This window comes from Oryctolagus cuniculus, chromosome 11 (genome assembly GCF_051225735.1).
Source record: "Oryctolagus cuniculus isolate XC-2025 breed Fujian yellow rabbit chromosome 11, ASM5122573v1, whole genome shotgun sequence".
NCBI classification, from domain to species: Eukaryota; Metazoa; Chordata; class Mammalia; order Lagomorpha; family Leporidae; genus Oryctolagus; species Oryctolagus cuniculus.
The window spans coordinates 55482215-55509921 of record NC_142877.1 but is presented as its reverse complement, the minus strand read 5'-3'; the positions used below and the strand labels follow the sequence as shown (position 1 = coordinate 55509921).

General features: G+C 54.9%; 2 protein-coding genes across 2 annotated transcripts; one reads left to right on the top strand and one right to left on the bottom strand.

Moving 5' to 3' along the window:
- Positions 1 to 6649: 6649 nt before the first annotated feature.
- Positions 6650 to 11704, top strand: LOC138843001 (keratin, type II cuticular Hb1). The gene is made up of 9 exons (XM_002711196.6): positions 6650 to 7089; positions 7817 to 8025; positions 8491 to 8551; positions 9242 to 9337; positions 9556 to 9720; positions 9934 to 10059; positions 10306 to 10526; positions 10780 to 10811; positions 11202 to 11704. Exons 1-9 carry the CDS (start codon positions 6718 to 6720, stop codon positions 11372 to 11374), a joined length of 1455 nt encoding a protein of 484 aa, XP_002711242.3. The 5' UTR covers positions 6650 to 6717; the 3' UTR covers positions 11375 to 11704.
- Positions 11705 to 17409: 5705 nt separating this feature from the next.
- LOC103345089 (keratin, type II cytoskeletal 7) lies at positions 17410 to 26083 on the bottom strand. Its single transcript, XM_089309062.1, has 5 exons — positions 26043 to 26083; positions 20207 to 20396; positions 18498 to 18706; positions 18208 to 18239; positions 17410 to 17874 (listed from the first exon to the last, which is right to left on the bottom strand). Exons 1-5 carry the CDS (start codon positions 26081 to 26083, stop codon positions 17744 to 17746), a joined length of 603 nt encoding a protein of 200 aa, XP_089165188.1. The 3' UTR covers positions 17410 to 17743.
- Positions 26084 to 27707: the final 1624 nt, after the last annotated feature.

Genomic DNA, 27707 nt, shown 5'->3' with positions numbered 1-27707 from the left:
TGTGTTGCAGGGTGTTCATTTTCCTGCTTATGATAGGAGTGCATGTTCAGCCTTTCTCTGAAAGCCAGGAACCCAGCAACAACAAAAAAGGACGCACACTCATCCAGCCTCTGGCTCTGAGCCCAGAGAGCACCCTGCAGGACCCTGGCAAGGGCACAGAGGGGAGGGGCGCGAATGGGTGTCTGTGTTCCCTGCAAACACCATCTACATGTGATGCTTCTCCCAGGAGTGCAAAGACACAAACTCGTCCCTTCCACCAGCTCTGTCACTAGCACAAACCTGAGCCAGTCTCTTCCCCACCCATAAGACAGGAACAACTGGAAAAATTAAGCAGGTTCATACATCTCAGGCTATTACTAGGGTATCTGGTATGGGGTGATATTGTTACCGGAGAAATGCAGAGTTCTTGTCTTCGTGCAAGAAAGAATTCGGGCTTGAGACAGAGTAGTGGAAAGTAAAAAGTAGCAAAGTTTATTAGGGTAGGGACATCTGCAAGAATGGATGGGCACCTCTCCAGACAGGACCTGAGAGAGAGTGTAGTCGCTCGGACTGTGGGTGGGTGGGGGAGGAGCAAGGTTACATGGTTGAGTGGAGAGATTACACCTGGCCAGGCAGGCAGGCGACTCAGCAGAGAGGCAGAGGGCTGAGCGTGCTATCTGGTTGAGGCCAGGGGTTTTTAAGGAGCTGGGTCTTTGTCTTCACACATCTCCTCCTGAAACAAAGGATTTAACAAAGGATTTTATGGCTATAAATATTAAGAAGCTCCTATCTGAGTTTTCCCTTGAAGGTATCAGACAGGAGGAAGCCTAGCTGGTGCCATCCTGGGTTCAGAGGAAGGGTGAGCAGGACCCCCTAGAGAATGGGGATCCAGAGCAGGGTGTTTGAAATGCAGATACTGGGCTGCATCTGGGAGATTGTGGAAGATTTGTCAGGCAGAAGGGGTGGGGACCTCCACCTGGCAGGTTATCAGGTAGAAGGGGGCAGGGCAGGCTGCCCCTGAAACATTATTGGGATGACTTTGAGATGTAGATGCACATGCTGGATATAGATGTCTTCTCTTTAGGCCTGTCGTACACACATAAGCTCATATCTGACTTCCTACCTAACAATATGAACTAAGGTAAGAGATTATTTTGTGGGCCTGTGCTGTGGTGTAGTGGGTAAATCCCATAGGGGTGCCTGCTCTAGTCCCGGCTGTTCCACTTCCAATCCAGCTCCCTGCTAATGCACCTGAGAAAAGCAATGGAGGATAGCCCAAGTGCTTGGGACCCTGCACCCACATGAGAGACTCTGGCTCCTGGCTTTGGATCAGCTCAGCTCTGGCCATTGCGGCCATTTGGGGAGTGAACCAGTGGATGGAAGATTCTCTCTCTCTCTCTCTCTGGCTCTAACTCTGTCTTTCAAACAAATTAAATGAATCTTAAAAAAAAAAAAAGTGAAGAAAGGAAAAGGCACCTGGCCCATCCGTGAAGACCTCAGGTTGGGACATCCACAACCCACATCGCAGCTCCAGAGTCCGGCTCCTTGCTAATAATGTACACCCTGGGAGGCAACGAGTGATGATGGCTCAAACCCTTGGAAACCAAGGTGGAGTTTCCAGCTGGTTTCAGCCCAGCCCAGCCTCAGCCGACTCAGACATTTGGAGAGTGAACTAGTGGATGGAAGATCTCCATCCGTCTCTCTCCCTTTCTCTGCCTCTCAAATAAATAAGTAATGTTTAGATATGCAAAGAAAAGCAAGCGAATAATTAACAACAAAAATCCAGGACAGGTATCAGTGTAGACCAGGAAGAAGGAAGGTGCCACCAGAATTAGGTACAATACACAGGTTCTAGCTCTTGCTACAGGCGAGGATGCATGGGGGGAACAGCTGTGCAGCCTTTTACGTGTTGACGAATTTCACCATCAACATAAGCTCAACCTCCACAAAATTACCATGAACTAACGCAGCATTGCCAGGGCCAAGACCACAGATGGAGACTCTGCCAACCCGCCCTGCCTGCCTCCACCACGCGCTTCTTTGCTCCAAGAAAACAGGTGCAATGTCCTTTAAGGTGTTGAAAAATTAGCAGCCATTAATCCCCTGAGAAGTCGAATGAACTGCTGTCACATTTGCATGTCTTTAGCCCTGGTTTTTAAATTGCTTCTTGCACCTTCAAAATTGCCCAACAAGAGCCAGCTTCCCCCCAACCCCACCCCCACCCCACCCCATAATGAGCCCGTGCTTATGCAGGTCATCTTTATAGGGAGGTACGCTGGCAGGAAAGCTGAGGTTCCTATGAGAGGCACCTTGACTCACCTGCTCCCTGGGACTCCCAGCCAGCTGGCTCGCTGGGGACATTGGTGCTGGAGCTCGGCTGGCCCGAGCTCATAAAGTGACAGCAGGTGTCACACCCTTCTCTGGCACAGAGGGTGGCTCAGTCCCTGACCCGTGTCTGCCCTGTCACAAGCCCCCCACCCCACCCTGAAACCCACTCTCTTCTGCCTTCCTCCTTCCTGCTCTTTGCCTGTCATCCCCACTCCGCCTCCCCTGCGGCTGCCTTCTCGGTAGGGACAGCAGCAACAAGGGCTGGCAGCAGCGCCGTAGCACTGCCTTTGTCTTCTCTTCGGTACTTTATGGGGTGGCTTTGCCAGCCCCTGCTCTATCCGAGTTGGGGTAGATTCTAGGTAAATGGGACATGGTGCAATCTACAGGAAGGGTGACAGCAAGCCAGAGGCATGCAAATAGCTTGGGTACCTGTTTGCTCTCCCGCCCCTGCCAACCCCGTCTTCAGTCCTCAGCCACAAGGAACAGCACATCCAACTCAGGCTGCAAAACAGCTTCACACAGCGTGCATGGCATGCACACAGCCCCTTCCGATTCTGATCATCCCAACCCGCTCGGACTCTGCCATCTTCTTACCCCATACCCAGAGAGAACCCCTCCTAAAGAACGTTCTCAAACCTCCCAAACTTTCCCAGCTCTCAGAGAGCCAGAGCCTTGCAGGTGAAAGGACATCGCCTGGCACCAGCATTTGCCAGCTGGGGGGACTTAGGCAAATTATTTCACCTCCCTCGGCCTCAGTTTTCTCATCTGCAAAGTGGGGACAATGGCGCCTACTTGATACGGTAGATACGAGAACTATAAAGCGCTTGTGGCATATAATGGTGATCGCAGAGCAGACTGCCCATAGAAAGGAAATTCTCTCTTATCAAAATAAGCATCATGGGGGCCAGCGCTGTGGCGTAGCGGGTAAGGCTGCCGCCTGCAGTGCTGGCATCCCATATGGACGCCGGTTCGAGTCCTGGCTGCTCCACTTCTGATCCAGCTCTCTGCTGTGGCCAAGGGAATCAGTAGAAGATGGCCCAAGTCATTGGGCCCCTGTGCCCACATGGGAGACCTGAAAGCAGCTCCTGGCTCCTGGCTTTGGACCAGCTCAGCTCCAGCCATTGAGGCCATCTGGGAAGTGAACCATCAGATGGAAGACTCTCTCTCTCTACCTCTGCCTTTCTGTAACTCTGCCTTTCAAATTAATTAATTAATCTTTTTTTTAAAAGTAAGCATCATGACACAGAGGATGAAGCCACTGCCTGCAACGTCAGCACCCCAAATCCAAGTTCTGGTTCAAGCCCCAGCTGCTGTACTTCTGGTCCAGCTCCCAGCACCTGGAAAAGCAGCAGAGAACGGCACAAGTATTTGTGTCTCTGTCATCCATATGAGAGACCCAGGCAGCATTCCTCACTCCTGCTTCAGCCTGGCCCAGCCCTGACCAATGCGGCCATCTGGGGAGTGAACCAGCAGCTGGAAGATCTCTTCCCTGCCCCCAGTCTGTCTTTCAGATACATAAAATAAGTCTTTTTTCCAAAGCAGCACCTGTGTTTCCCCATGCAAGTTGTCTCTCAGTGATATGTGCAATGACGCAGCCCAGCGTCACCCCCCTCTGGCCTCTGCCCTTCCCAGGCAAGAAACACGGCGCTTATGCATGGTTCTGCCCAAAAAGGTTCAATTCAAAACTAACCAAGCCTCCAGCACCACCCAGCAGAATTGCATGTGATGGTGCACATGCTGTTCTTTGTCTGCACTGTCCAGTAAGGTCGGCACCAGCTGGGGGTGGCTACTGAGAAGTGTGGCCTGCAGAAGTTTCTCTAACATCAACTCATTTAAAAGTGAGTACCACACGTGCCATTGTCAGCTGCAGCGCTAGAGCACAGAGAATGCAAAGGTACAGCATCACATGTTGAATTTCATAAAATCTCTTAGAGGGCTGGCACTGTGGAATGTGGGTAAAGCTGCCACCTGAGTGCCAGCATCCCATATGGGCACCAGTTCAAGACCTGGCTGCTCCACTTCCAACCCAGCTCTCTGCTATGGCCTGGTAAAGCAGTAGAAGATGGTCCAAGTCCTTGAGCCCCTGCACCTGCATGGGAGACTCGGAAGAAGCTCCTGGCTCCTGGCTTCAGGTTGGCACAGCTATGGCCTTTACAGCCATTTGGGGAGTGAATCAGTGGATGGACTCTCTCTCTCTCTCTCTCTCTCTCTCTCTCTCTCTCTCTCTGTCATTCTGTTCTTCGAACACATAAAATCAATTCTGAAAATAAATGCATGCTGGGAGGCAGGTGCTGCAGCACCGGATTTAAGCCACTACTTGGGCTGCCCACATCCCACATGAGTGTCTAGGATGGAGCCCCATCTCTGCTTCCCATCCAACTTCCTGCAAATGTAGCTGGGAGACAGCAACGATGGCCAAGTGCTTGCATTCCTGTCACCCGTGTGTGAGACCTGGATGAAGTTCCTGGCCACTGACTTCAGCCTGGCTCAGCCCCGGCTGTTATGACCATTTAGGGATGGAAGATCTCTCTTGCTCACTCTCTGTCATTCTGCCTTTCAAAAAAAGGAATGCATGCTGGGGCAGGTATTTGGTGCAGCAGCTAACATCCTGTTCGCAGACCCACATCCAATATCAGGATGCCTGGCTTTGAGTCCTAGCTGTTCTCCGAGTTACAGTTCCCAGGCAATCAGCACTATAGGAGCAACAGGTGATGGCTCAAGTACTTGGGTTCCTGCCACCCACAGAGAAGACCCAGAGGGACTTCCAGGCTCCTGGCTTCAGCCTGGCCCAACCTCAATTCTTGTAGGCATTTGGGGAGTAAACCAGCAGATAGAAGATCTCTCTCTCTCTCTCTCTCTCTCTCTCTCTCTCTCTCTCTCATTCTGTCTTTCAAACAAAAGGAACATATTCTTAAAGAAACAACACAGGGGGGCTGGCACGGTGGGGCACTGGGTTACTTCTCCGCCTGCGGCGCCAGCATCCGATATGAGCACCGAGTTCTAGTCCCGGCTGCTCCTCTTCCAGTCCAGCTCTCTGCTGTGGCCTGGGAAGGCAGTGGAGGATGGCCTGAGTGCTTGGGCCCCTTTGCCACATGGAAGACTGGGAGGAGGCACCTGGCTCCTGGCTTCGGATCAGCGCAGCTCCGGCTGTGGTGGCCATTTGGGGAGTGAAGCAACAGAAGGAAGACCTTTCTCTCTGTCTCTCTCTCACTGTCTGTAACTCTACCTGTCAAATAAATAAATAAAAATCTTTTTTTAAAAGAAACAACACAGGTTCATTTTTTTAAGGTTTATTTTATTTATTTGAAAGACAGAGTTACAGAGAGAGGTAGAGAGAGAGAAAGAGGTCTTCCATCCACCAGTTCACTCCCCAGATGGCCGCAACGGCCAGAGCTGCACCGATCCCAAGCCAGGAGCCAGGAGCTTCTTCTGGGTCTCCCACATGGGTGCAGGGGCCCAAGGACTTGGACCATCTTCCACTGCTTTCTCAGTTCATAGCAGAGAGCTGGACTGGAAGAGGAGAAGCCGGGACTAGAACCAGTGCCCATATGGGATGCCAGCGATTTAGGCCAGCGCCTGCACCACAGCGCCGGCCCCCACAGGTTCATTTTTTAAAAGTAAGAACTGGGTGCTGAGGTCTTTCAGGGTTCAGTTCCCTGCCTATGCTTTCAGTACGTGTCAGGGATTGGCTGAATGGGGGAATAAACATGGCAGGCTGCTCACAACAGCCAAATCCCGGAACGCAAGTGGAGCCTCTGCTGGTGTGGGTGCATTACTCCAACTTCGCTCTCCTTTTGAAAACTCTCGTGATAAACCCTGGGGAAGACACAGAATGTAAATATTTAACCATCTACCAACTGGATCCTGGTGGGCCATCACACACTGCCAGCAGCCATGCAGATGACCTGAAGACAAGGAAACCCAGAGTTGTGAGTCGTGCTCTAGGACCACATTAGCGGCTAATTGGCATGGAAACATCTGGAAGTTATTTTCAGCCACCTCAGCCCTTCCTGGTCCCCACCTCCTCCCCACATCACACTCAACAGGCAAGCCCCTCCTCTCCTGTGCCTCCCGGCTCCGCCCTCGCCAGTTCTCCCCTCCCCCACGCCCCAGCCAGGCACTTTGAAGATGAAACGCGCTCAGAGTCTCTCCAGGGCCCTGGGCTGGCATCCTCTACAAAGGGAGGGGTGCGGGCCACTCCACCATGAAAGCACCCTCCCGTGAGGCGCAGCAGCCGGCTAACCGCCCAAGCCCATAAAGTAAAAATTGCCCCAACCCATCTGCATAGCCAAGCCCCTCCAGAGACGGAGCATAAATAGGACTGGGGCGCCAGAGGAGCATTGTCCGGGTGTCCAGCAGGCATCCAGAGCTCCTCTCCTGTCCTCTGCAGCCCAGCGTTCGAAAAGCACCATGACCTGCGGATCAGGGTTCTGCGGCCGCGTCTTCAGCTGCGCCTCGGCCTGCGGGCCCCGGCCCGGCCGCTGCTGCATCACCGCCGCCCCCTACCGCGGCGTCGCCTGCTACCGCGGCCTCAGCGGGGGCTTCGGCAGCCGCAGCCTCTGTGGCGGAGGCTTCCGCGCCGGCTCCTGCGGGCGCAGCTTCGGCTACCGCTCGGGCGGCGTGTGCGGGCCCAGCGCCCCCTGCATCACCACCGTGTCTGTCAACGAGAGCCTCCTGACGCCCCTCAACCTGGAGATCGACCCCAATGCGCAGTGCGTGAAGCACGAGGAGAAGGAGCAGATCAAGTGTCTCAACAGCAAGTTCGCCGCCTTCATCGACAAGGTCGGTGTCCTGGATCGCACCCTGCCTGAATCCCCAGCCCTGGGCACGACCAGGACTGGGGACCGACAGGAGTCACAGGCAGAAAGATCTCTGGCTTTCTGAGATTCCAGTCTGATGGAAGAGGCTCGCAGACAGGCAGGCCCAGCACTAAAGGCCCAGAAAGCTCCGCTGATGGTTCTGAGAGGAGGAGCCTCTGGAGGAAGCATGTGGCCAGTCCGCAGGAGGGCGGAGGGATACAACCGCCATGCAGAGCCCAGAGAGCCTGGGGCCTGTGTCCTTCTGTGTTCCAGGCTGGGAGCACTGAGACAGGAGGAGTGGGGTGAAGGGGCCAGGCTAGCTGAGCTCGCCTCTGGAGGGCGGAGCCACGGCACCCCGCACCTCACCTCAGGAACCCCGTGCTGCCCTGTGCATCTGGTGCATTGCCGGGATGGCTCCTCTCTCAGCTGGCTGCAGAGGAGGGGGCTGGCCCTGGGGGTGGCACCTGGACCACCTGCTGGCACGCCTCAGCTCCCCTGTGGGGGGGCCAGCACCTTGTTCCCTGCCTCAGCTGGGAACCCCTGCCGTGGACCCGGATGAGGAAGCACAGAGGTGCCGGGGCCCCCACAGCCACCTCTGCCCCGGTTCTGCGGAGCTCCAGGTCCGGGAGCTCAGCTCACAGCAGTCAGCTCTGGGTGCTGGCTCTCAGCTACCAGGAGCCACCTGACACCTCCTCCCCACTCCCTCGCAGGTGCGCTTCCTGGAGCAGCAGAACAAGCTGCTGGAGACCAAGCTGCAGTTCTTCCAGAACCGCAAGTGCTGCGAGAGCAACCTGGAGCCGCTGTTTGAGGGCTACATCGAGACGCTGCGGCGCGAGGCCGAGTGCGTGGAGGCCGACAGCGGGCGGCTGTCGTCGGAGCTCAACCACGTGCAGGAGGTGCTGGAGGGCTACAAGAAGAAGTGAGTGCGGCGGGGGTGACGTCTGGGCCAGAGAGGGGCTCCGGGACAGCACATTGGATCGGGCAGCAAGGAGAAGGGAGACAGAGCAGCCATGACCTCCAGGTGCACAGGTGGGGTCAAGACCGTGAGGACCCCCATGTATACCTGAGCTATGACTGACAGGTGGTCGAAGGTGGGGCTTCAGTTGCTGAGGGGTTTTGCTGTCCACTGCCTGCATGGGGCAGGGGCAGAGTCTAGGGACTTTGGAGCAGCTCTGGGACAGGACTGGGACAAACAGGGGACTGTGCTGTCCAAGCCTTATTCCAAGTGAAGGAAGAATTCCCATCACCTCTCATCCAACCCCAGGGACTCAGCAGGGCCATTTGGAACCCTGCCCGGGAGGGGACCTCGTGTGTCCCCACCTGTCTGAGCTGGCGGGGATCTGGGAGACCCACCCCTCTCTGACCCCTCTCCTCTGTGTCTCAGGTACGAGGAGGAAGTTTCCCTGAGAGCCACAGCTGAGAATGAGTTTGTGGCCCTGAAGAAGGTGAGGAACCTGGGGGCAGGGGCAGAGACACGAGGGGCTCAGCATGACGGGCTCTTCCTGGGGAGACCAGGGGGCTCAATCTCAGCGGGGAGCACTGCCCAGTCTACACCAGGGTGGGTGATCAATGTGGGAGGGAAAGAAAGACTTTTCCTGGGGCACCCTTGGCTCTGACCAAGGGCCATGGCCGGGGATTACCCATTGTCACTGGCCCTGGGGCAGGGGGATGGCTGCATTGGCCTCTGGCCATCTCCCTCTGCTCTGCAGTCTGCCTGGCCTTCTGGGAGTCTGACCACGAGGTGGGGCCAGGGTCCAGGGTCTAGCGGAGGCTGGAGCAGAACCAGGAGCGGCCAGGTGTCCTCCTGGGGGACTGTGGGGGTGGAGCGGTTGGGGTGGCAGAGCTGGGTGGGCATGGATCACCTCACCTGGTGAGGTGAGGGTGGAAAGGAGAGGTGGGGCACGGGGTCTCGGGGAGGGGTGACCGGCTGGGAGCCATCTCCCGTTCCCTGTGGGATTTGTGCTTGGAAGTGGAGGAGGCTTCAGGGCTGTCCCAGAGAGGGGCAGAAGGTGAGGAGATGGTTTGGGGACAGGGACCCTGGGGAGCCCGTTCGACCTACAGTGCACCATGGGTGAGGAGGGAGAGCCTGGGTGTGGTCAGCGGGGCCTCTGCTCTGAGCCACGCCCACCTTTCAGGACGTGGACTGCGCCTACCTGCGCCGCTCAGACCTGGAGGCCAACGTGGAGGCGCTGACGGAGGAGATTGACTTCCTGCGGCAGCTGTACGAGGAGGTGAGGGTCCTGGGCCACGCAGGGAGCAGGCAGGGCCGCCCAGAGGGAGAAGCTGGGTCTGGGTGCTGGTGCACTGGCCAAGGGTTTGGGTGGGGCTTTGTCCTGGAGGCCGTGTGTGAGTGTGATAGATTAGCCTGGGTCAGGGGTGTTGGGCACACACCGTGGGGAGTGGGGCTGGGACATGAACCAGCGTCTGCCTCCCCTCCCCTCCCCTGCAGGAGATCCGCGTGCTGCACGCCCACATCTCCGACACCTCGGTCGTGGTCAAGATGGACAACAGCCGGGACCTGAACATGGACTGCGTCATTGCAGAGATCAAGGCTCAGTACGACGACATCGCCACCCGCAGCCGGGCTGAGGCCGAGTCCTGGTACCGCAGCAAGGTGAGCGACCCCGGGCACCAAGTGGGAGGGACACGGGGCGTCCCTGGAGAAGGCTGGGTTCGGCCCCCTGAGGGTGGTGAGAACAGGCCGCCCCGTGTGGGTGCACAGGCTGAGCTCTGTTCAACCCGCGCCATCCCGGTGGTGCTGACCTGAGGGCAGGGCTCATGGGTGCTGAGCCTCAGAGGCACCTGTGCTCCCCTCACCCCATCCCAGTGCGAGGAGATGAAGGCCACGGTGATCCGGCACGGGGAGACCCTGCGCCGCACCAAGGAGGAGATCAACGAGCTGAACCGCATGATCCAGAGGCTGACGGCCGAGGTGGAGAATGCCAAGTGCCAGGTACGGCCAGCTGTGCCGGGGCCGGAGTGACGGGGCCCGAGCCCTGTGGGAACCCCAGCACTCGCCCTCCAGCCCATTGGCCAGACTGGAGTCCCTGGTGGTGGTCGCTCAGGGAGACCGGCTGAGGATGGCCAGGGGCCTTGTCAGGGGTTGCTCCCGGCTGGGTGGGAGAGCCTGGAGCAGCCCAGGCCAGGGGCAGAGAGGCCCAGGGAGCAGAACCCAGCCTGTTCTCTTGCGGGTCCCCAGAACACCAAGCTGGAGGCGGCCGTGACGCAGTCTGAGCAGCAGGGCGAGGCGGCCCTGAGCGACGCCCGCTGCAAGCTGGCGGGGCTGGAGGAGGCCCTGCAGAAGGCCAAGCAGGACATGGCGTGCCTGCTCAAGGAGTACCAGGAGGTGATGAACTCCAAGCTGGGCCTGGACATCGAGATCGCCACCTACCGCCGCCTGCTGGAGGGCGAGGAGCACAGGTGAGCCCACCCAGCCCGGCTCTCATCTCCCAGCACAATCCCACTTTAAGCCTTTGGGTGAAGGATGGCGAGGTTAAGGCCAGTCAAGATAATGCTGTCCTCTGCACTTTGTTAGATGGCTTTGTGGGGAACAGGCTGTTCCTCTCACCCTGCTCTCCTAAATCTTTGACCACTGTGAACCCCACTCAAGACCTTGGGACCTGGCGGCCAGCCTGCCCTGTCCCTAATGCTGGCTTTTCTCCTTGTCCCACAGACTCTGTGAAGGCGTTGGGGCAGTGAATGTCTGTGAGTATTTTGTTTCTTGGTAGCTGGGTGATTTTCTCGCTCCCTGTTAGGCAGGAAGATCATATGGTGGACAGAGGTGCCCCACCGAGTAGTAATTTAGTAATTACTAAACTCCCTCTCTCCCAGCAAGAAGGATTTGGGATTAGCAAGAAAGACCTCAGCCGTACATAGGAGTAGAGCTAAGATCAGCCACTGGGGCATGCGTCTGAGTCAGTAACCAGCGCTCAGGGCCTGGGGCAGAGAGGTCTGCGAGGGGCGGGGGCTACTGGCAGGATGCGGGACTATGGGGTGGGGCAGACCCTTGTGGGGGCGGGGCTACCGCGAGGGGCGGGCTGCCCCGCCCACCACGCCCTCACAATTCTGACTCCGCCCTTCCATGTCCATTCTCAGGTGTCAGCAGCTCCCGGGGCGGGGTCGTGTGCGGGGACCTGTGCGTGTCGGGCTCCCGCCCGGTGACCGGCAGCGTGTGCAGCGCCCCCTGCACCGGCAACGTGGCCGTGAGCACCGGCCTGTGCGCGCCCTGCGGCCTGGGTGCCAGCAGCATCAGTTGCAGAAAATGTTAAAAGATCTGAAGCCAAACCCTGAGCCCGAGGATGCCTCTCTAGCTCCGCCTGGCTCTTCCCTGCCTGCCCTTTGAGAAGTCCCTTCTGCTCTGGCCTCTCATTTCCCTGGAAGCCGCTCCTTGGGGGCTCTGCAGCCCCCCACTAAGAAGTGCCAAAAAGAGGGGTCCACAAGAAGGGGGCGCCCTAGCAGAGAGCGCCAGGAACCAGGACCCGACCCCGGGGCTACCAGACTGCCAGCCCTTCCCTCCCCTCTCTGTTTGTCCATCCATGTCTTCGTCGGTGTTTTCCCCCCAATAAATCAACACCAATAAATCAATGCCGTCAATGTAGGCTACTGTCTGTTCACTCTCTGGGCTGGGTGCCCAAATGCGCATTGAGTGATTGTGCCTTCGTGGTACAACCTGCGGATAAAGAAACCAGACCCGGGAGTCTCACTTTATTCTCTGTTCACTGCTGCCCTCCAGGAATCACCCATGCTGCTCCGTAAGCCGAGGGCCACGAAAAATCACATTCTCCGGTTAACACAAAGCTTAAGAAAACATTACTCATCGCTTTGGTGGGAAGACTCGTGCCTGAGCCATTTATTGGCATTCTTTAAGGAGTAATTTCAGAAAGCCTTTGCTCTTTCTTTCTTTTAATGGAGTCACTTTGAGGCTTGGAGACCTGCCATAGCCAATGGTGCCTCTCAGAGACAGGAAACTGTGCATAGCAAGGTGGTGACGGGGTGCAGAGAGGCGACCTCCTGCGTCCACACTGCGCGTTGCCTCCTAAGCTGAGTGACCTTGGTCAGCACACTTACCCTCTCTGTGCCCGTCTGCACAGCTCCAAAGGAGCGTGATCAGAAACAGCACCAGCCTAGGAGGTCAGGAGGAGGATGAAGCAACTTCCTTCCCACTAGGAGCGCCTGTCGACCAGGGTGTTCTTTTGCAGAAAGTAAAGCAGAGGTGCCTCTCATCACACTTCTATCTGTGACCAGAGAGTGCAAGCAGAGAGAGAAATCTCTCCACTTCTCCCAGGGCCCCCGAGGCCCTGTGTGCTGACTCTGATGAGGGTCTGGCCGGAGTCGGGGGCAGAGCACCTGCACCTTGGGCTAAGTTAGGTCCCTGACACACACTGGCATTCTTTAACCTTCCAAGTCCCAGGACCAGAATATGTAGCAGACACGGAGGGGCCCACTCCCACCCATCAGGGCACCAGAAATCATTCAGAACATGGAGAGCTCGGACATGGCTCTTATAAGGGGTAGGATCAAACCAAGGTCTCCCTGACAGATGGAATTCTGAGCAGGACGGAGCCCCGGAAAGTTCCACAATGCGCAGTCGTCCTCGCCAGCCCTTGCGCTGTGACACCACGCAGCTCAGAGCAGGCCCTGTCAAAGGCCCAGTGTCAGGATCAGGTCCCAGCTCCACCCATCTCTCACTGCCCAGGGCAGTGACCTCGACCCCTGCCGGAACTCTCCTCCCGGCCGTGGCCCCTCCTTCCTACCCCCGATCTCATCAGGGAGCTGCGGTCTCACCCTCTCACCTTCCCCTTGAACTCTGAACTCTGACCCTGCTCTTCTCCCCCTCCCCCAGCCCCCATGCCTGCACAGGTCCATGCAGAGGGTCAGGGCAGGACAGTCAGGAATCTGATATGAGGAACATGGAACATCTCTCTGTGTGGCCTCAAGCGAGTCACCTCCCAGCTCTGGGCCTGGGTGTATTCATGAAAGAAATAAAATTAGGGGGGCCAGTGCTGTGGCGTAGTGGGTAAAGCCGCCACCTGCAGTGCCTGCACCCCATATGCATGCCAGCTTGAGTCCCAGCTGCTCCACTTCTGATCTAGCTCTCTGCTAATACACCTAGGAAAGCAGTAGAAGATGGACCAGGCACTTGGACCCCTGCACCTTCGTGGGAGACCTGGAAGAAGCTCCTGGCTCCTGGCTTTGGATCGGCCCAACTTCAGCCATTGCAGTCATTTGGGGAGTGAACCAGCAGATGGAAGACCTCTCTCTCTCTCTCTCTCTCTCTCTCTCTCTCTCTCATCTGCCTCTCTGTAACTCTGACTTTCAAATAAATAAATAAATCCTAAAAAAAAAAAGGAAAGAAAATTAGGATTAGGGGCTACAGAGAAATCAGGTACCCAAGTTGCATGCAACTGTGCTGTGTGCTGTCTACTGATGCTTTTTAAAAGTTTAATTATCTGAAAGAGAGAGAGAGAGAGAGAGGTATGTCTTCCATCTGCTGGTTCACTCCCCAAATAACTCTAACAGCCATGGATACACCAGGCTGAAGCCAGGAGCCAGGAACTCCATCCAGGTCTCTCACACAGGTGGCAGTTCCCTAAGCCCTGGGGTCATCATCCACTGCTCCCCAGTTGCATCAGCAGGGAACCAGATAGGAAGAAGCAGAGCAGCTGGGGCTTGAACTGGGATGCTGGTGCCCCAAGTGGCAGCTCAACTCTCAGCACCAACACCCACTGGCCTCAACTCATTCTGTCACTTGATATCCACGGGCGGCTGTGATTGGAGCAGTATCATTGCTTCCAGATACATGCACACAGCCAGGTATCATCCATGTGTGTGTGCACACGCATTTCTTCCCTGTAGGCATGACTATGCATGTGAATTGTGTGTTGCAGAGGGGAGGATGTGTGGGTCCATGGGTACCTCTATGTGCTGGTGAGGCAGGGGTCACAGATGGAGAATACGGCTCAGGCGGGGTTAGTGATGGACAGGTGGCCCTGGGTGTCCGACAGGGGAGGCACCCTCTTGGGTTTAGCCCCCCTGTCCTCCTGCCCTACTGGCCCTGTGGCTCCAGCTGGGACCCAGGGAGGTCCCAGGGACTTGGACTTTGTAGCAACTTCTGCAAAGCGGCTCAGACCCCCTGCAAAGAACTCCAGTATGAGAAATGTTTGCTGCACCGATAAAACTCTTGCTGCATTTAAGCCTCTTTTCATTCTCAAACAACCCTACGGTGGATCCTATTCTACTTTGCAGGTGAATTTTGGCTCAGAGATTCAAAAAGGGGAGGGAAATAAAAGGCAAGAAAGAGATAAATCTTCACCCTTCAAATCCGGAGCAGGGCAGCATGGAGGCCCAGAAATCAGTGAGGATTTGGCCAAGGTCAGGGCGAGATTGGGAACCGGCTGGAGACCCTTCCTTCTTACCGCAAGCTGGCGTGCTTGAGATCCATAGTCGGCTTGGCTGCAGCGTCTAACAGTGGGGAGAGAGGGCTCAGCACGTCCCAGAAACCAGGACTGTCGGGAGTCCCACTTGATTCAATTGGGGGAGACAGCCACTGCCAACAGAGCCAGAGGCACAGCCAAGGCAGGGACGGCAGGGGCAGGCTTGGTGCACCGAGTTCGGAAGTCACCCCACCACACACAGCCGGCGAGTGACTGTGCACAGATAAACGCCAGGGGGCGCTCTCCCACCCCAGGCTGGAATGGCCCGTGGTCCTGGGAGCTTTTCAAGAGCCCAACCCCAGATCACAAACATTGCTACTGACGCACGTGGCCCTGGCCCCAGGAAAGACGCTTGGAGCCTGACCCTAACGCCCTTCAGGTCTCCTGAGCTGGCAGCAGGCAAGTCCAGACTTGGGGGGGGGGGGAGGGTCAGGGAGTTGTAAAAGGAAAGCATATGCAACCTGCCACGTGCTCCAGGGTACAGAATGAACACCCTAACTGCTTGCCCACAAGGCCTGGGAGATCACCCCTGCCCACGCGTCCTGCAGAGGTCCCTCCACGGGGGAGGGGAGGGGAGCTGGGAGACCATGGCCTTGAACAATCCCAGTACTTCATTAACACCCAGCAAAACGCAGGGCACACGGGGCTGCAGAATCTGGCTGAGCGGGTCTGCTTCCAGCTGGCAGGCAGCAAGCAACTGTTTGGCCCTGGGAGTGTTGGCGAGGCTATTTACACGGTGGGTGAAGGGCAGGGTTGATCCTGTCCCTCAGGTGAGTGGCCGCCTGCCAGCCAAGTTTCGGTTCCATTCCTCTGGCATGAGACCGTTCTGTTTACGGGGCCTTGGGGAGACCTGTTCTCCAAGCCGGGGAAGCAGGAAAGCAGAGTAGACACTCCGGCACTAGAATACCTTAAAAGGTAAAGACAGAGCCTCTGGCCAATGACACACACCGTACCCCACCCAGGGACATAAAAAGCAGGAACAATTGTTCTCAAGATGCATTGATGATGTCATCCTTTGTGCAATAGAAAAGAATTTGCGCTCACTCCACACTGCGTGGCCAGGAAAGAGCCTTTCTGGGGCCACCCCACACCCCAAAACTGGTCCACGCTCTGCCCCCCTAAACTCCGGGTGCCTTGTGAAAACTCAGACCAAACCACAACGTAGATTTGGCAATGGAGGCAGGGCCGGCACCTGTGTCTGGTTCCAAAGCCCGTGCTCCCCACCAGCATTGTTGTCCTGCTGCTACGCCGGCTCGGATGTCACCTGCATGTTGAATGTCCCTCAGAGGACTGGGTGTGAAAGGTTTCGTCCCCCATGTGTGACATCACTGTCACTGAGAGGGCAGCAGTTGAATGTGTCACTGGAGAAAAGGCCGTGGAAGCCGTGGGGTTCATGTGTGAGGCAGAGTGGAGTGATAAGGCTTTATTGGGGACAGGACATCCGTCAGAACGGAGGGGACAGACAAAGAGCGCTCAGGGGGAGAGCGAGGTCACATGGTTGAATGGAGAGAATACACCTGGGCAGGCCAGGCAGGTGGCTCAGCAGAGAGGCAGAGGGCTGAGTGCACAGTCCGTTTGGACTCCCTAGGTTTTTAAGGGAGTCTGTTTACCCACCTCCCCCTCTCCTCCGGGACAAAGGATGGGGAGCCCTGGCAGAAGGGTTTGTTGTATGAAAATTTGCAAATTCCTCCCCAGGTTTGCTGGTGCCTGGGCAGGGTAGGGGGCTTCCATTAGGGCATCTGCGAAGGTTTTATTGCCCCGTGTTATCAGGTCAGGTAAACCTTTTGGTCCTGAGGAGAGAGAATTCTCCTGGGAGTTTGCCTTGGGGTAAGGGCTGGGACCACCTGGGAGGTTTCCAGGGTCTGGGCAGGACTGTGAAGTACAAGATGCTGGGCTTCTGGGGCTTCCGCTGTGGGTGCTGGTCTCTAGGCCTGTCTCACACACACACACAAAGGCTAATATCTAACTTCCTGCCTAACAAATGCACCTGTGCCGTCTGGTGCTGGGCCTTAGGAGGTCCCTGGATTGAATGCGGTTGTTGGGGCGGAGCCCCCATGGCTGGATCCCTATGCCATAGACTCCCATGCTCCCCAACCAATACCTGACGCTCTGTGCCAACTCGGACTCCATCCGGAAGAACACCATTGCTGGGGCCACATCAGTGTAGCTGCCCGATCTTGGACTGAGAACCTCCAGAACCGGGAGCCAAAATCAGCCTCTTTCCTTTACAAATAGCTCATCTCGGGGGATTTGCTGAGATGGTGAAAAGCTACCTAATACACCTGCCCACCCCCAGCACATGCTGTAAACCCAGAACCCGGGCCTGGGCCAGCCCCCTTCTGCAAGTACCCAGCAAGACAACAGCCCTGGCTCCCGTCCCTCTCTCTTCTCTGTCAGGTCTGTTTGCTATGGCCTGCACCCTCTGCTAGGAGTTCCCCACCAGAGAGCCAGACGGGCGTAGAGCCCTTGGGGGCCCTCAGGTCCCAGGAGCCAGTCTCTGAGCAGGACCCTAGGAGGCCATTGGATAAGTGTATTTGTAGAGTGGGTGGATGGCTAAATGAATGCAGTTCTCAGACTCTCCTCTGCCCAGAACAGCTGTCCACAGACCCCAGGCTGGAACGCCCGGCATGAATAAGCCCAGTCCCTCACTATCCCCTGGGCCCTTAAGCTCCGCCCCCAACATCCTTGTTCTGTAATATAAAATCTCCATAAACTTAGGTCCTCTGGGCCAGAATACCACCAGGGCAGGGTTGATTCCTAGTATTGTCCCCCACCTTCCTCACTTTTGCTTCCCTCCCTCCAATCTGGCCAGTCCTATGTTTGCCCTGGGAAACCTGGGTTCAAACAGCCAGCCAGCTCAGTCCCCTGCACCACTTTTTATTGCAAAGGAGGAATCCTTGGGAAAAGGGGGGAGGAGTCAGTTCAGAGGAGCCGGGTGCTGGGCCCAGGTAAGCCACAGGCCACGCCCACCCGACAGCAGCAGCACCTGGGTATCTCTGCACAAGGGAACAGATCTGTCACGACTCTGCAAGCTATGCTATGCTCCAAGATCTGATTCTCCGTGCTGGCGGGGAGAGGGCAACAGAGAGAGGGGGCGGGTCAGCTCTGTGATGGGTGGCAGGGCAGAGTCTTCAGGGTAGAACCCGGAGTTCCTGGTCTCCGGAGTTGCTGGAGACTTCAACATCCAGGGGGGCTGTCGCAGCTCTAGTGTCCGGCACAGCCCGCGGAGCCGCAGAGCGCGCAGCCGCCGCCAGGGGCGCTCGTCTCCGTGGCCGGGAGCGGGTGGGCAGGGCCCGCGGTTGAGCCAGGCTCTGGGGCCGAAGCGCTGCTCGGGGCTGAGCAGACAGCAGCGTGGGAATGAGGAAGCCTTGCCGTGCCCCCACTGCCTGCCCCAAGGGAGGACACACAGTCTGCTCCTACACAGACCCTCCTCTCCACCGTGAGATAGATGTGCAATGCCCCCAAAGCAACAGACCTCGCGCCAACACAGCATCACCACCACCCCAAAGAGAAGAGACAGCCCCAACAAGACTGATGCACGGAGTCACAGACACACGGCCCGAAACACCCCGGTCTCCCTTCTGCAGAGCACGCTCAGCAGGCAGGGGTGTGGCGGTAAGGGCAGGCCGGACCCCCACGCACCCAAGCTGTGCCTTTTATTTACTCACCGATGCTCCGCGCCCCAAATCTCAGACCACGCCTGCGGGGAGAGGAAGGAAGCAGCTGAGTGAACCTCCAGGAGAACCACCTGCCACGTGGCGGGTATTCAGCCAGGACTTCCGGTTCATTCCTTTTGTAAGGCGGTGGGAGGAAGACTCAGCTCCGGGAAGACAGACCGCTGGGCACCCAGGTCGCCTCTCCCCACCTCCCTCGAGGCTGATGAGGATGGGGGTCACCTTGCAGCCCCCGACTCCTCCCTCACCTGTGGCCACCCCGGAAGTGCTTCTCCACCCCTCACCGGCTCTCCTCGCCCTCCAGCAGCCGCCGGTAGGTAGCGATCTCGAAGTCCAGACCCAACTTGACAATCATGAGCTCCTGGTATTCGCGCAGCTGCTGCACCATGTCCTGCTTGGCTCGCTGCAGGGTGGCCTCCAGCCAGGCCAGCTTGCCCTTGGCACCGTCCTCCCGCAGAGCCGGCTGGTCCTCGGCTTGCCCTCCTTTGCAGGGCTGGCAGTGAAGGGAAGACCAGAGACAGAAAGACATCCATGTCTCCTTCTCCTTCCCCTTCAAGGGTCCAGATCTCTCTCAGGGGCTGGAGGACCAGGGAGGGCATGGGGACCTGCCCGTGGTGGTAAGGAGGGAGCATGCCTGTTGCAAAACTTGTGAATGGGTCTGTAGCAGCGTATGCAAACAACCCACCCACCTGTCTGCTCTCAAGGTGCAAGGTGGAGGTTTGGGGCCAGCCAACAGGGATGGCTGAGAGAGAGCCTTTAGCCTCTAGTCTGGTGACACTGCTGTAAGAAGTGGCAGATGAGCCATGGGCACTGCACAGAGAAGGCTGCTGGGCAGGGAGATAGGAGTGGGGGGGAGAGGGGGGAGAGAGAGAGAGAGAGAGAGAGAGAGAGAGAGAGAGAGAGAGAGAGAGAATGGGAAAAGGAAGGCAGCCCTGGGGGAACCTCGTCTTTCTAAGCTTGAGCCATAGATGCAAATGCCTGAAGGGGCCGGGCTGGCCAGAAACAGCAAGGTCAAGATCAAGGCCAAAGGTTCAACCCATCACAGGTGTCCAATTTATACAGAGAAAAACGCTCTCTCTCCCCATCTCCTGAAATCAGCAGGAACTCTTCATGTTTCCAGCCTTTCAATCCTCTGCCTCAGAGACCAAGGTGCGGCAGGCACCATTTCTCTTCTGGGAAAACAGTTGGGGTGGTGATAAACAGCCCAGGAAACCTCTTGCCTGGTTGACAAAGGATGCAGTTGGGAGTGGTGGGGACTGCGGCACCCCAGGAAGCAAACGCCCCCATGTGGAGAGGATAGAGGCCTCTCTCTTCCAGCCTCATATGATCGTGAGGGAATCACAATTTAACTTTGCCAAACCTTCACCCTTTTTTTTCCTGAAGAAAATTCCAGAAACTGAGTTTTAGATGGAACTCTCACCAATGTTAATAAATAACATACATACACACGTGTGTTATCACTGGATACAAACAGGTGTATATATCCAGCCCTATCTACCTCTATGCTGACTACTTACCCACCTGGAGTTCCAGGTGAGGCCGGGCCTGGCACACCTGTGCGGACACAGCCCTGCCTGCTCAGACGTCCACAAAGTCCACCCAGCGCTTCCACAGAGACGGAGGCTACCCCTGCTGTGGGCTGCCCTGCCCCCCACTCCGCCAGGAAAGTTCCCCAGTGCCACAACACCAGCAGGTGGTTCTTTAGGAGAAGGGTATAAAGCCCTCCCCTGCCCCAGACAGGCCCAGGTTGGTTCTCACGAGAGCAGGTGCTTGTGACCGTCCCGTGTGTGGTGCCTTCTGCATGCACCTGTTCCCCTTTCTGCTAACCTGCCATCTTAGGCACGGCCTTCGCCCCAGGACTGACAGCTGGGGCCCATATGTGAGCTAAAGAAGCCTTTCTACATTACCCAGTGGCAACTATGCTGTTGTAGTGACACAAAGTAGACTAAGACGTCTCCTCCCACCATCGCCGCCCCCACGCCCCATGCCTCACCTGACCCCTGGAGCTGTCCATCTCCACAGCCATCCGCTGGGTGGCCTGGTTGAGCCTGTCCAGCTCCTCCTTGCTGTACCTCGGGCTCTTCCTGTGCTTCTGGGTGGTCGCCTGTACCTCTTCACACTGTGGGGTGGAGGCAGCAGGACAGAGTGGGGTTTGGGGGATCGGATAGTGAAGACAACAGCACCTGTGACCCGGCCCCCCCTATGCAGTCCAGCCACCAGCTGTGTCACAGCCCCCTGCTGCCCCAGCCCTGAAATGGGGCTGATAAACTTCACGGTCTCCGAGGCAGGGCTGGGGACCCTTCGTCCTGCCAAGGGCCATTTGGACATTTATAATGTCATTGGCACACCTATAAAATGGTCCACGTCAAAGTTAGCCTGCTGTAGAGGTTTTGCACTTCCAGTTGCTTAGCAGGGCCAGACCAAGTGATTTCAAGGGCTAGGTGTTCTCCAGCCCTACCCCAAGGTTTGCTGGGGAAGTACTATGTACTCAGCTGGCACACGGGGCCTGGAGGTGCCCAGTGTCGCCTGCACCCAGGCGCAATGGGAGATGAGGGAGGTGAGCGTCTTTTGAGGTAAGCTTTTAGACAGATATCATGCAGGGCTTATCCCAAAACAGGTTGGGAGTTAAACTTGAGCAAATAAATTATTCTAATTTACCTTATAGGACCATCAAAACTCATGTGAAAATCATTTAATAAAATTCACTGCTAATTCTCAGTTTTAAAGAAACTAAACATCTAGGCCTCCTTAACTCAGTCAATGCCATGAAACAGAAGCCAGTGCTGGGGCCAGCACTGTGGCAGAGCGGGTGAAGCCGCCGCCTGCAGTGCCAGCATCCCATATGGGTGCCGGTTCAAGTCCCAAGTCCCGGCTGCTCCACTTCCAATCCAGCTCTCTGCTAATGCACCTGGAAAGTAGTGGAAGATGGCCCAAGTCCTTGGGCCCCTGCACCTGCGTGGGAGACCCAGAAAAAGCTCCTGGCTCTTGGCTTTGAATCAGCCCAGTTCTGGCTGTTGTAGCCATTTGGGGAATGAACCAATGGATGGAGACTTTCTCTCTCTCTCTCTCTCTCTCTCTCTCTCTCTCTTTCTCTCTCTCTCTCTCTCTCTCTGCCTCTCCCTCTGCCTCTCTGTAACTCTCCCTTTCAAATAAATAAATACATCTTTAAAAAGAAGCAGCAGCTGCCAGTGCCAGGCATCCTGGTTCCAGCTTCTCGCCCACTTCCAAGGCCATGGTGGGAGGGGCTGTCTCCAAGGGATGAAATCGGTGGGACTCTTCCCTTCCAGCCCCTTGCGTGCGGACAGTCACATATGCACAGCGACTGGGGCTCTTCCCAAGCCTTTCCTGCCACCCGCTGGGAAGGGGCTTGATGCCCGTGGCGGCCCCTTGAGCTAGCCTCCGCTCCTTACCTCTTGCACACACAGGCAAGAACGTAGGGACCCAGGGGGCGTGCCCTGGCTGCTGAGCCAGCCGGATGGCAATGTTTTAAGCCCATGCTCTTTGCTCTACAGCCTGAGGGCCCTTGGCCCAGATGGTGGGAACTGTTCACAGCAGCCTGGTGCTGGCAGGGTAGCAGCGAGTGGTGGGCACACCCAGCTGCTTCCCCTTGCACGCCCCTCCCTGCTCTCATGCCACAGGCCATGGACACAGCAGGCAAACTTGTGTCTCACTGGCTCCAGCAGATCGGAGCAAAATCCAATCCCCCCTGACCCCGTGTGACCAGTGAGCCCCACGGCTAAGCCTCACCATGGTGAAAGCAGCTGGCGCCTCCTACAAGCCCAGCTCCACGCCCGGTGCTCCTGGAATGCCGGCCTCTCTCCGGGGGGCTTTATGAGGTCATATTCTTACAGTCACAGAGTTCTCACCAGAGGCCTCAGGGAGCCCAGATGGGAAAGGAAGTCCCCAATGGGGCTGGACTGGGTGTTGAAGGAAAGTAGAGGAAGGAAAAAGCACTGGGGGCCGGGGTGGGGGGGATGTGTGGCACTAAGGGGGTTAGGCTTATGGGGTGGGCAGTGGGACAATGACCCCCTTCTGAAGGAGTGAGCTGGGGGCTAGGGAGCCCCACATGCTGCTTTTGTGTTACATTTTTCATGCACATGAAAAGGGTATTATCACGTGCAGTTCATGATGGAAGCAGCAGCAATCAGAAACCCCTGTGTGCCCACCACTGCCTCCAAACCCCACCCCACCCCCTCCCCAGGACCTTCTCCAATCCCAGTGCCTCTATCCTGACCCTGTCCCATCCTCTGGGGAGCCACCGTCCTAGAGTTTTATGCTAATGATCACCCAATCTTTCTTTTGGATGTATCGCATTGTACAGCCCTAAGCTCTTGTTCAATTTTGCCCACCTGCAAGGTTTATGTCAACAGAACTGCATGGCCCGCATGTTTGCATGACTCGCTTTTCTCCATCTGCGCTCTGCTTCTAGGATGCCTGGTATTCCAGGCTGTGAACCTGTAATTGTTGTGGGTTTTCCTGCAACGAGCAGTGCTGCTATGAACAGCTAGGCCCAAGCTGCTCGTGTACTTCTGCGGGAAGTTCCTCAGGGTTCTGGCGGCAGCCTTTCCTTTAAATTACAACTCAGGGGCAGGTGCTGTGGCATAGCAGGGAAAGCCACCGCCTGCAGTGCCAGCATCCCATATGGGCACTGGTTCGAGTCCAGGTTGCTCCACTTCCAATCCAGCCCTCTGCTATGGCCTGGGAAAGTAGTAGAAGATGGCCCAAATACGTGGGCCCCTGTGCCCATGTGGGTAACCTGGAAGAAGCTCCTGGCTCCTGGCTTCAGATTGGCCCAGCTCTGGCTATTGTGGCCATCTGGGGAGTGAACCATCAGATGAAAAACACACTCTCTCTCTCTTTCTCTCTCTCTCTCTCTTGCTTGCTCTATCTTTTAAATAAATAAAGTTTTTGCAGAAATGGGCCAGTGCTGTGGTATAGCAGGTTAAGCCACCACGTGCAATGCCAGCATCCCATGTTGGAGCTACCTATTCAAGTCCCAGCTGCTCTGCTTCCAATCCAGCTCTCTGCTAATGCACCTTGGAAGACAGGGGAAGGTGGTCCAAATGCTTGGGCCCCTGTCTCTCATGTTGGAGACCCAGATGGAGTACTTGGCTCCTGGCTTCAGCTCTGGCCCTTATGAGCATTTCAGAGTGAACCAGTAGATGGAAGATTTCTCTCTCCCTCTGTGTGTGTCTCTGTATGTATGTATATATGTATATGACTCTGCCTTTCAAATGAATAAATGAATCTAATTTTTAAATATTTTTTCAAATGTATTTCTTTTTCTTTTGCCCATTTTTCCCCATTAGGTGGTGGTGAACTTGTAGGTTCAACTACAAGTTATAAGTTCACCTAGCAGTTATAAAAATTCTTTATATTTGGGATATTACTGCTTTGTCACCCATCTGTACCACAGATATCATCTGCAAGTTCACGGCTTGTCTTTCCATTTTTCTTTTAAAGATTTATTTATTTATTTATTTATTTGGAAGTCAGAGTTACAAAAGAGAGGAGAAGCAGAAAGAGAAAGAGATAGGTCTTCCATTCGCTGGTTCACTCCCCAGTTGGCTGCTATGGCTGGAGCTGCGCCGATCTGAAGCCAGGAGCCAGGAGCTTCTTCCGGGTCTCCCACACCAGTGCAGGGTCTCAAGGACTTGGGCCATCTTCTGCTGCTTTCCCAGGCCATAACAGAGAGCTGGATCAAAAGTGGAGCAGCCAGAACTCCAACTGGCGCCAATATGGGATGCCCGCACTGCAGGCAGCAGCTTTACATACTATGCCACAGTGCCAGCCCCTGTCTTTCCATTTTTTATGTGGCTTATTTTGAGCAAGATCTCCCTAACTTTATGCTAAACATTTTCTCTGCTGTTTTAGTCATTCCCTAATCAAAGTCAGAAAGATACGCTCCAATTTTTCCTTCCGAAGATTTCAAAGTTTTCCTTTGACATTTCCAATCTTAGTTTGCTTGGAGTCAATTTTGTAGATAATGGAAGGCAGGGCTCCAGTGGCACTTTTTTTCCATAAGGAAAACCAATGTCTGGTTCTTCTTTTCCCTCTGATCTGCCATCAGCCTCTCTTGTACTCGCATGGGACAGGTGTAATATGAAAGCTATGCTATAAATATGAATATAATTTAGGGGCTATCTGCTTTGGTCCATTGATCAATTTGTCTATTATGTGAATGCTGCACTGTCTTACTTATTATAACTTTATAATGATTGTAGCGTCTGGACAGGAGAGCACCCACTCATACTTCCTCATCAGTGCCTTGGCTATTCCCGACTTTCATTCCTCCCCATGAATGTTAGAACCAACTCAGCACAATGCGCATCAATCTTTATAATTTTACTCTAGTTGAATCAACTCTGAGGACCAGTTTCAGGATAACTGATCCCTTCATGATGACAAAGCTCCCTATCTATGAACATAGTATATCACCTCACTCGGCTGGATCTTCTGTATTATCATTCATTGGCTATATAATGTTAACATTTTTCTAAATATAGGTTTTTCACTTACTTGTTGGGTTTATTTCTAAGTATCTTAAGACTTTAGAGCCGGCGCCGTGGCTCAATAGGCTAATCCTCCACCTTGCGGCGCCGGCACACCGGGTTCTAGTCCCGGTCGGGGCGCCGGATTCTGTCCCGGTTGCCCCTCTTCCAGGCCAGCTCTCTGCTATGGCCAGGGAGTGCAGTGGAGGATGGCCCAGGTGCTTGGGCCCTGCACCCCATGGGAGACCAGGAAAAGCACCTGGATCCTGGCTCCTGCCATCGGATCAGCGCGGTGCGCCGGCTGCAGCGGCGGCCATTGGAGGGTGAACCAACGGCAAAGGAAGACCTTTCTCTCTCTGTCTCTCTCTCTCACTGTCCACTCTGCCTGTCAAAAAAAAAAAAAAAAGACTTTAATCACTGTTTTATTGAGTTATTTAGTTGTAATTTCCTTTCAATAAAATGCATATGTGCTAGGAGTACAGTTCAACACCTGGGGCTTGATGTACACGCCATTTGAACAGCCATTGAGAAAAGATGTTGGCCATATCCATCATCTCAGAACGTTCCTTCATGTCCCACTGTCATCAATTTCCCTGCTACTACCCAGGCAACCATTGGTCTAACTTCCATCACTGTAGATTAGCATTGCTAATTGTTTTTTACTGTTTAATTTATTTGAAAGGCAGAGTTACAGAGAAAGAGGGATAGGAAGAGAGAAATGTTCAACCCATGGGTTCACCCTGAAACTCCACCCAGGTCTCCCACATGGGTGCAGGGGTCCAAGGACTTGAATTAGCAGGGATCTGGGTTTGAAGTGGAACAGCCAGGACTTGAACCAATGCTCACAGGGGATGTGGCATCACAGGTGGCTGTGTCCTCCTGCACCACACCAGCCTCTAGTATTGCTACTTATGAAGAAAAGCACAGTTTATCTTTCTTGTCTGACTCCTTCCGCATTGCATAGTCTTTCTGAGATTGGCCTGTGTCAGTTCATGGGTTGGAGTTCCATCTTTCATCCTGCTGAGTGATATCCATCATATGCCTGTGCCTTGCTTTGTTTATCCTTTGACCTGTTCATAAATGGGTGGGCCTTGCTGTATAGGAAGTCCTGTATAGAACTGGGTTTAAGTCAGTCCTCTGGCTCTCTGTCTCTATTTGTCCCATCTGGTCCTGTTGGAGATCCTTTATTCTTTTCTGTTGTTCCTTTCCTGTCTTCTTTTGGGTTAATTAAACTATTTTTTAATTTTTAGCTTTATTTAATCTATTGACTGTCGCAATATCATTTTGTTTTGCTTTCAGCGCTGTCTCTGGACCTGACCATATCCACCCCACCCTTACTCGATCAGTGTAGAGCTGCTGTTGTCCTTCTGCCCCTTCATAGCCGACATTTCACACTGCACACCAGTGTGGCTCATTTGCCCACCGCCAGCTCATTTGTGTAGCCGTGGCCAGCTCTTCGACTCCTACAGCCCTTGTTCAAGATGTCACTCCTTTTGCTTTCAACAGTCCATTGTTTGATGAGAAAATGACCAAACAAATAGTCCTTTATTTTTACCCACTGACCTGCTACTTCCAGGGGCTCCCACCTGTCCATGGGCTGCAGGCTCCAGGGTGTCACCCCAATCCAGCGGGTGCCACCCCAATCCAGGTGGTGTCACCTCCCTCCAGTGTCACTTCCCCCATCCTGAAGAAACTCCATCATCAACTCCTCATGGTCACGTCGGGTGATAACACATCCACATGGCTTTTGTGTTTCCAAAATGTCTTCATTTCACCCTTGTTTTGAAGGATGTTGTTGCTGCTTTTTAATTCTTACTATCGCCTGATCTATATCATTTCTGGGAATGGGTTGGTGATTTTTCTTGCTTTCTTTGTTTTCTTGTGTGTTATATGGTCTTCCCTGCCCCCTCCCATCCCTGGTTTCTTTGAAGCTTTTTCTAAATCTCAGGGACTCAAGATTTTCAGTAAGGTGTGCCCATATATGGTATGCTTTTCATTTAACGTGCATAGGGTTCCCTGAGATCTTGGGGGTGAGGTTTTTGTCAACTATGGGACATGATTTCTTCAAATACTTCCTGCCTCGTTCTCACCCTCTTCTCCTTCTGGAAGTCCTCTGACGTGTATGCTAGACTATTTGATATCGTCCCACAGGTCCCTGGGGCTCTGGTTTTTTTTTTCTCCAAACTATTTTCTCTATGTTGGAATATTTCTGTCTGTCTGTCCTCAGGCTGACTGCCCCTGTGGGCAGGACAAGAACATGGCAGAAGCTGCTGTCTGAACATCAGAAGTTAAGTACATCGCCACACCCAGCCGGCTCCAGCCAGCGACCAGAGATGGAAACAGCAGGTTCCCACTGGCTGATTGCATGCCCTGCTGTTTCCACCAACATCCTGTGAGGCATATGCATGAAAACTTCAAGTGACCCAAAACCTGTTTACTCACTGTCACTCTTTCTCTCTCTCTCTCTCTCTCTCTCTCTCTCTCTGCCCAACTCTTCATCCCTGCCCTGGATGACCCAGGAGCAGACAACTGCCCTCTCCACTCGTGGGGGCTGACCGCCCAGGATCTGTGCGTAAGAAGTCTGAACTGATTTCCTAGCATGGATATGTATTAAATTTGCACTTTCCTGGGAGCTGGTGTTGTGGCACAGTGGGTTAAGCTGCCACCTGCAACCATGCCGGCATCCCATATCTGAGTCCCTGCTGCTCCACTTCTGATCCAGCTCCCTGCTAAACATGCCTGGGAAAGCAGCAGAAGATGGTTCGAGTGCTTGGGCCCCTGCACCCACGTGGAAGACCTAGAAGAGGCTCCTGGTTCCTGGCTTCGGATCAGCCCAGCCCTGGCCATTGCGGCCATTTGGGGAGTGAACCATCGGATGGAAGACCTCTTTCTCTGTCTTGCCCTCCCAGTAACTCTGCCTTTCAAATAAATATTTTAAAAATTAATTAAAACATCTTGGGACCTCTGTTAGTGTAATTCAGTAGGAGAATCTTTACAAGTTCA

Excerpts from the sequence above, each read along its gene's own strand:
- LOC138843001 (XM_002711196.6), top strand. The coding sequence starts at position 6,718 with ATGACCTGCGGATCAGGGTTCTGCGGCCGCGTCTTCAGCTGCGCCTCG. Across the intron at positions 9,721-9,933 it reads AGTCCTGGTACCGCAGCAAG|TGCGAGGAGATGAAGGCCAC; the intron begins GTGAGCGACCCC and ends ACCCCATCCCAG. Across the intron at positions 10,812-11,201 it reads CGTTGGGGCAGTGAATGTCT|GTGTCAGCAGCTCCCGGGGC; the intron begins GTGAGTATTTTG and ends GTCCATTCTCAG.
- LOC103345089 (XM_089309062.1), bottom strand. The coding sequence starts at position 26,083 with ATGAAGGGGCAGAAGGACAACAGCAGCTCTACACTGATCGA. Across the intron at positions 18,707-20,206 it reads TGGACAGCTCCAGGGGTCAG|CCCTGCAAAGGAGGGCAAGC; the intron begins GTGAGGCATGGG and ends CTTCACTGCCAG. Across the intron at positions 17,875-18,207 it reads ATTTGGGGCGCGGAGCATCG|CCCCGAGCAGCGCTTCGGCC; the intron begins GTGAGTAAATAA and ends CTGTCTGCTCAG.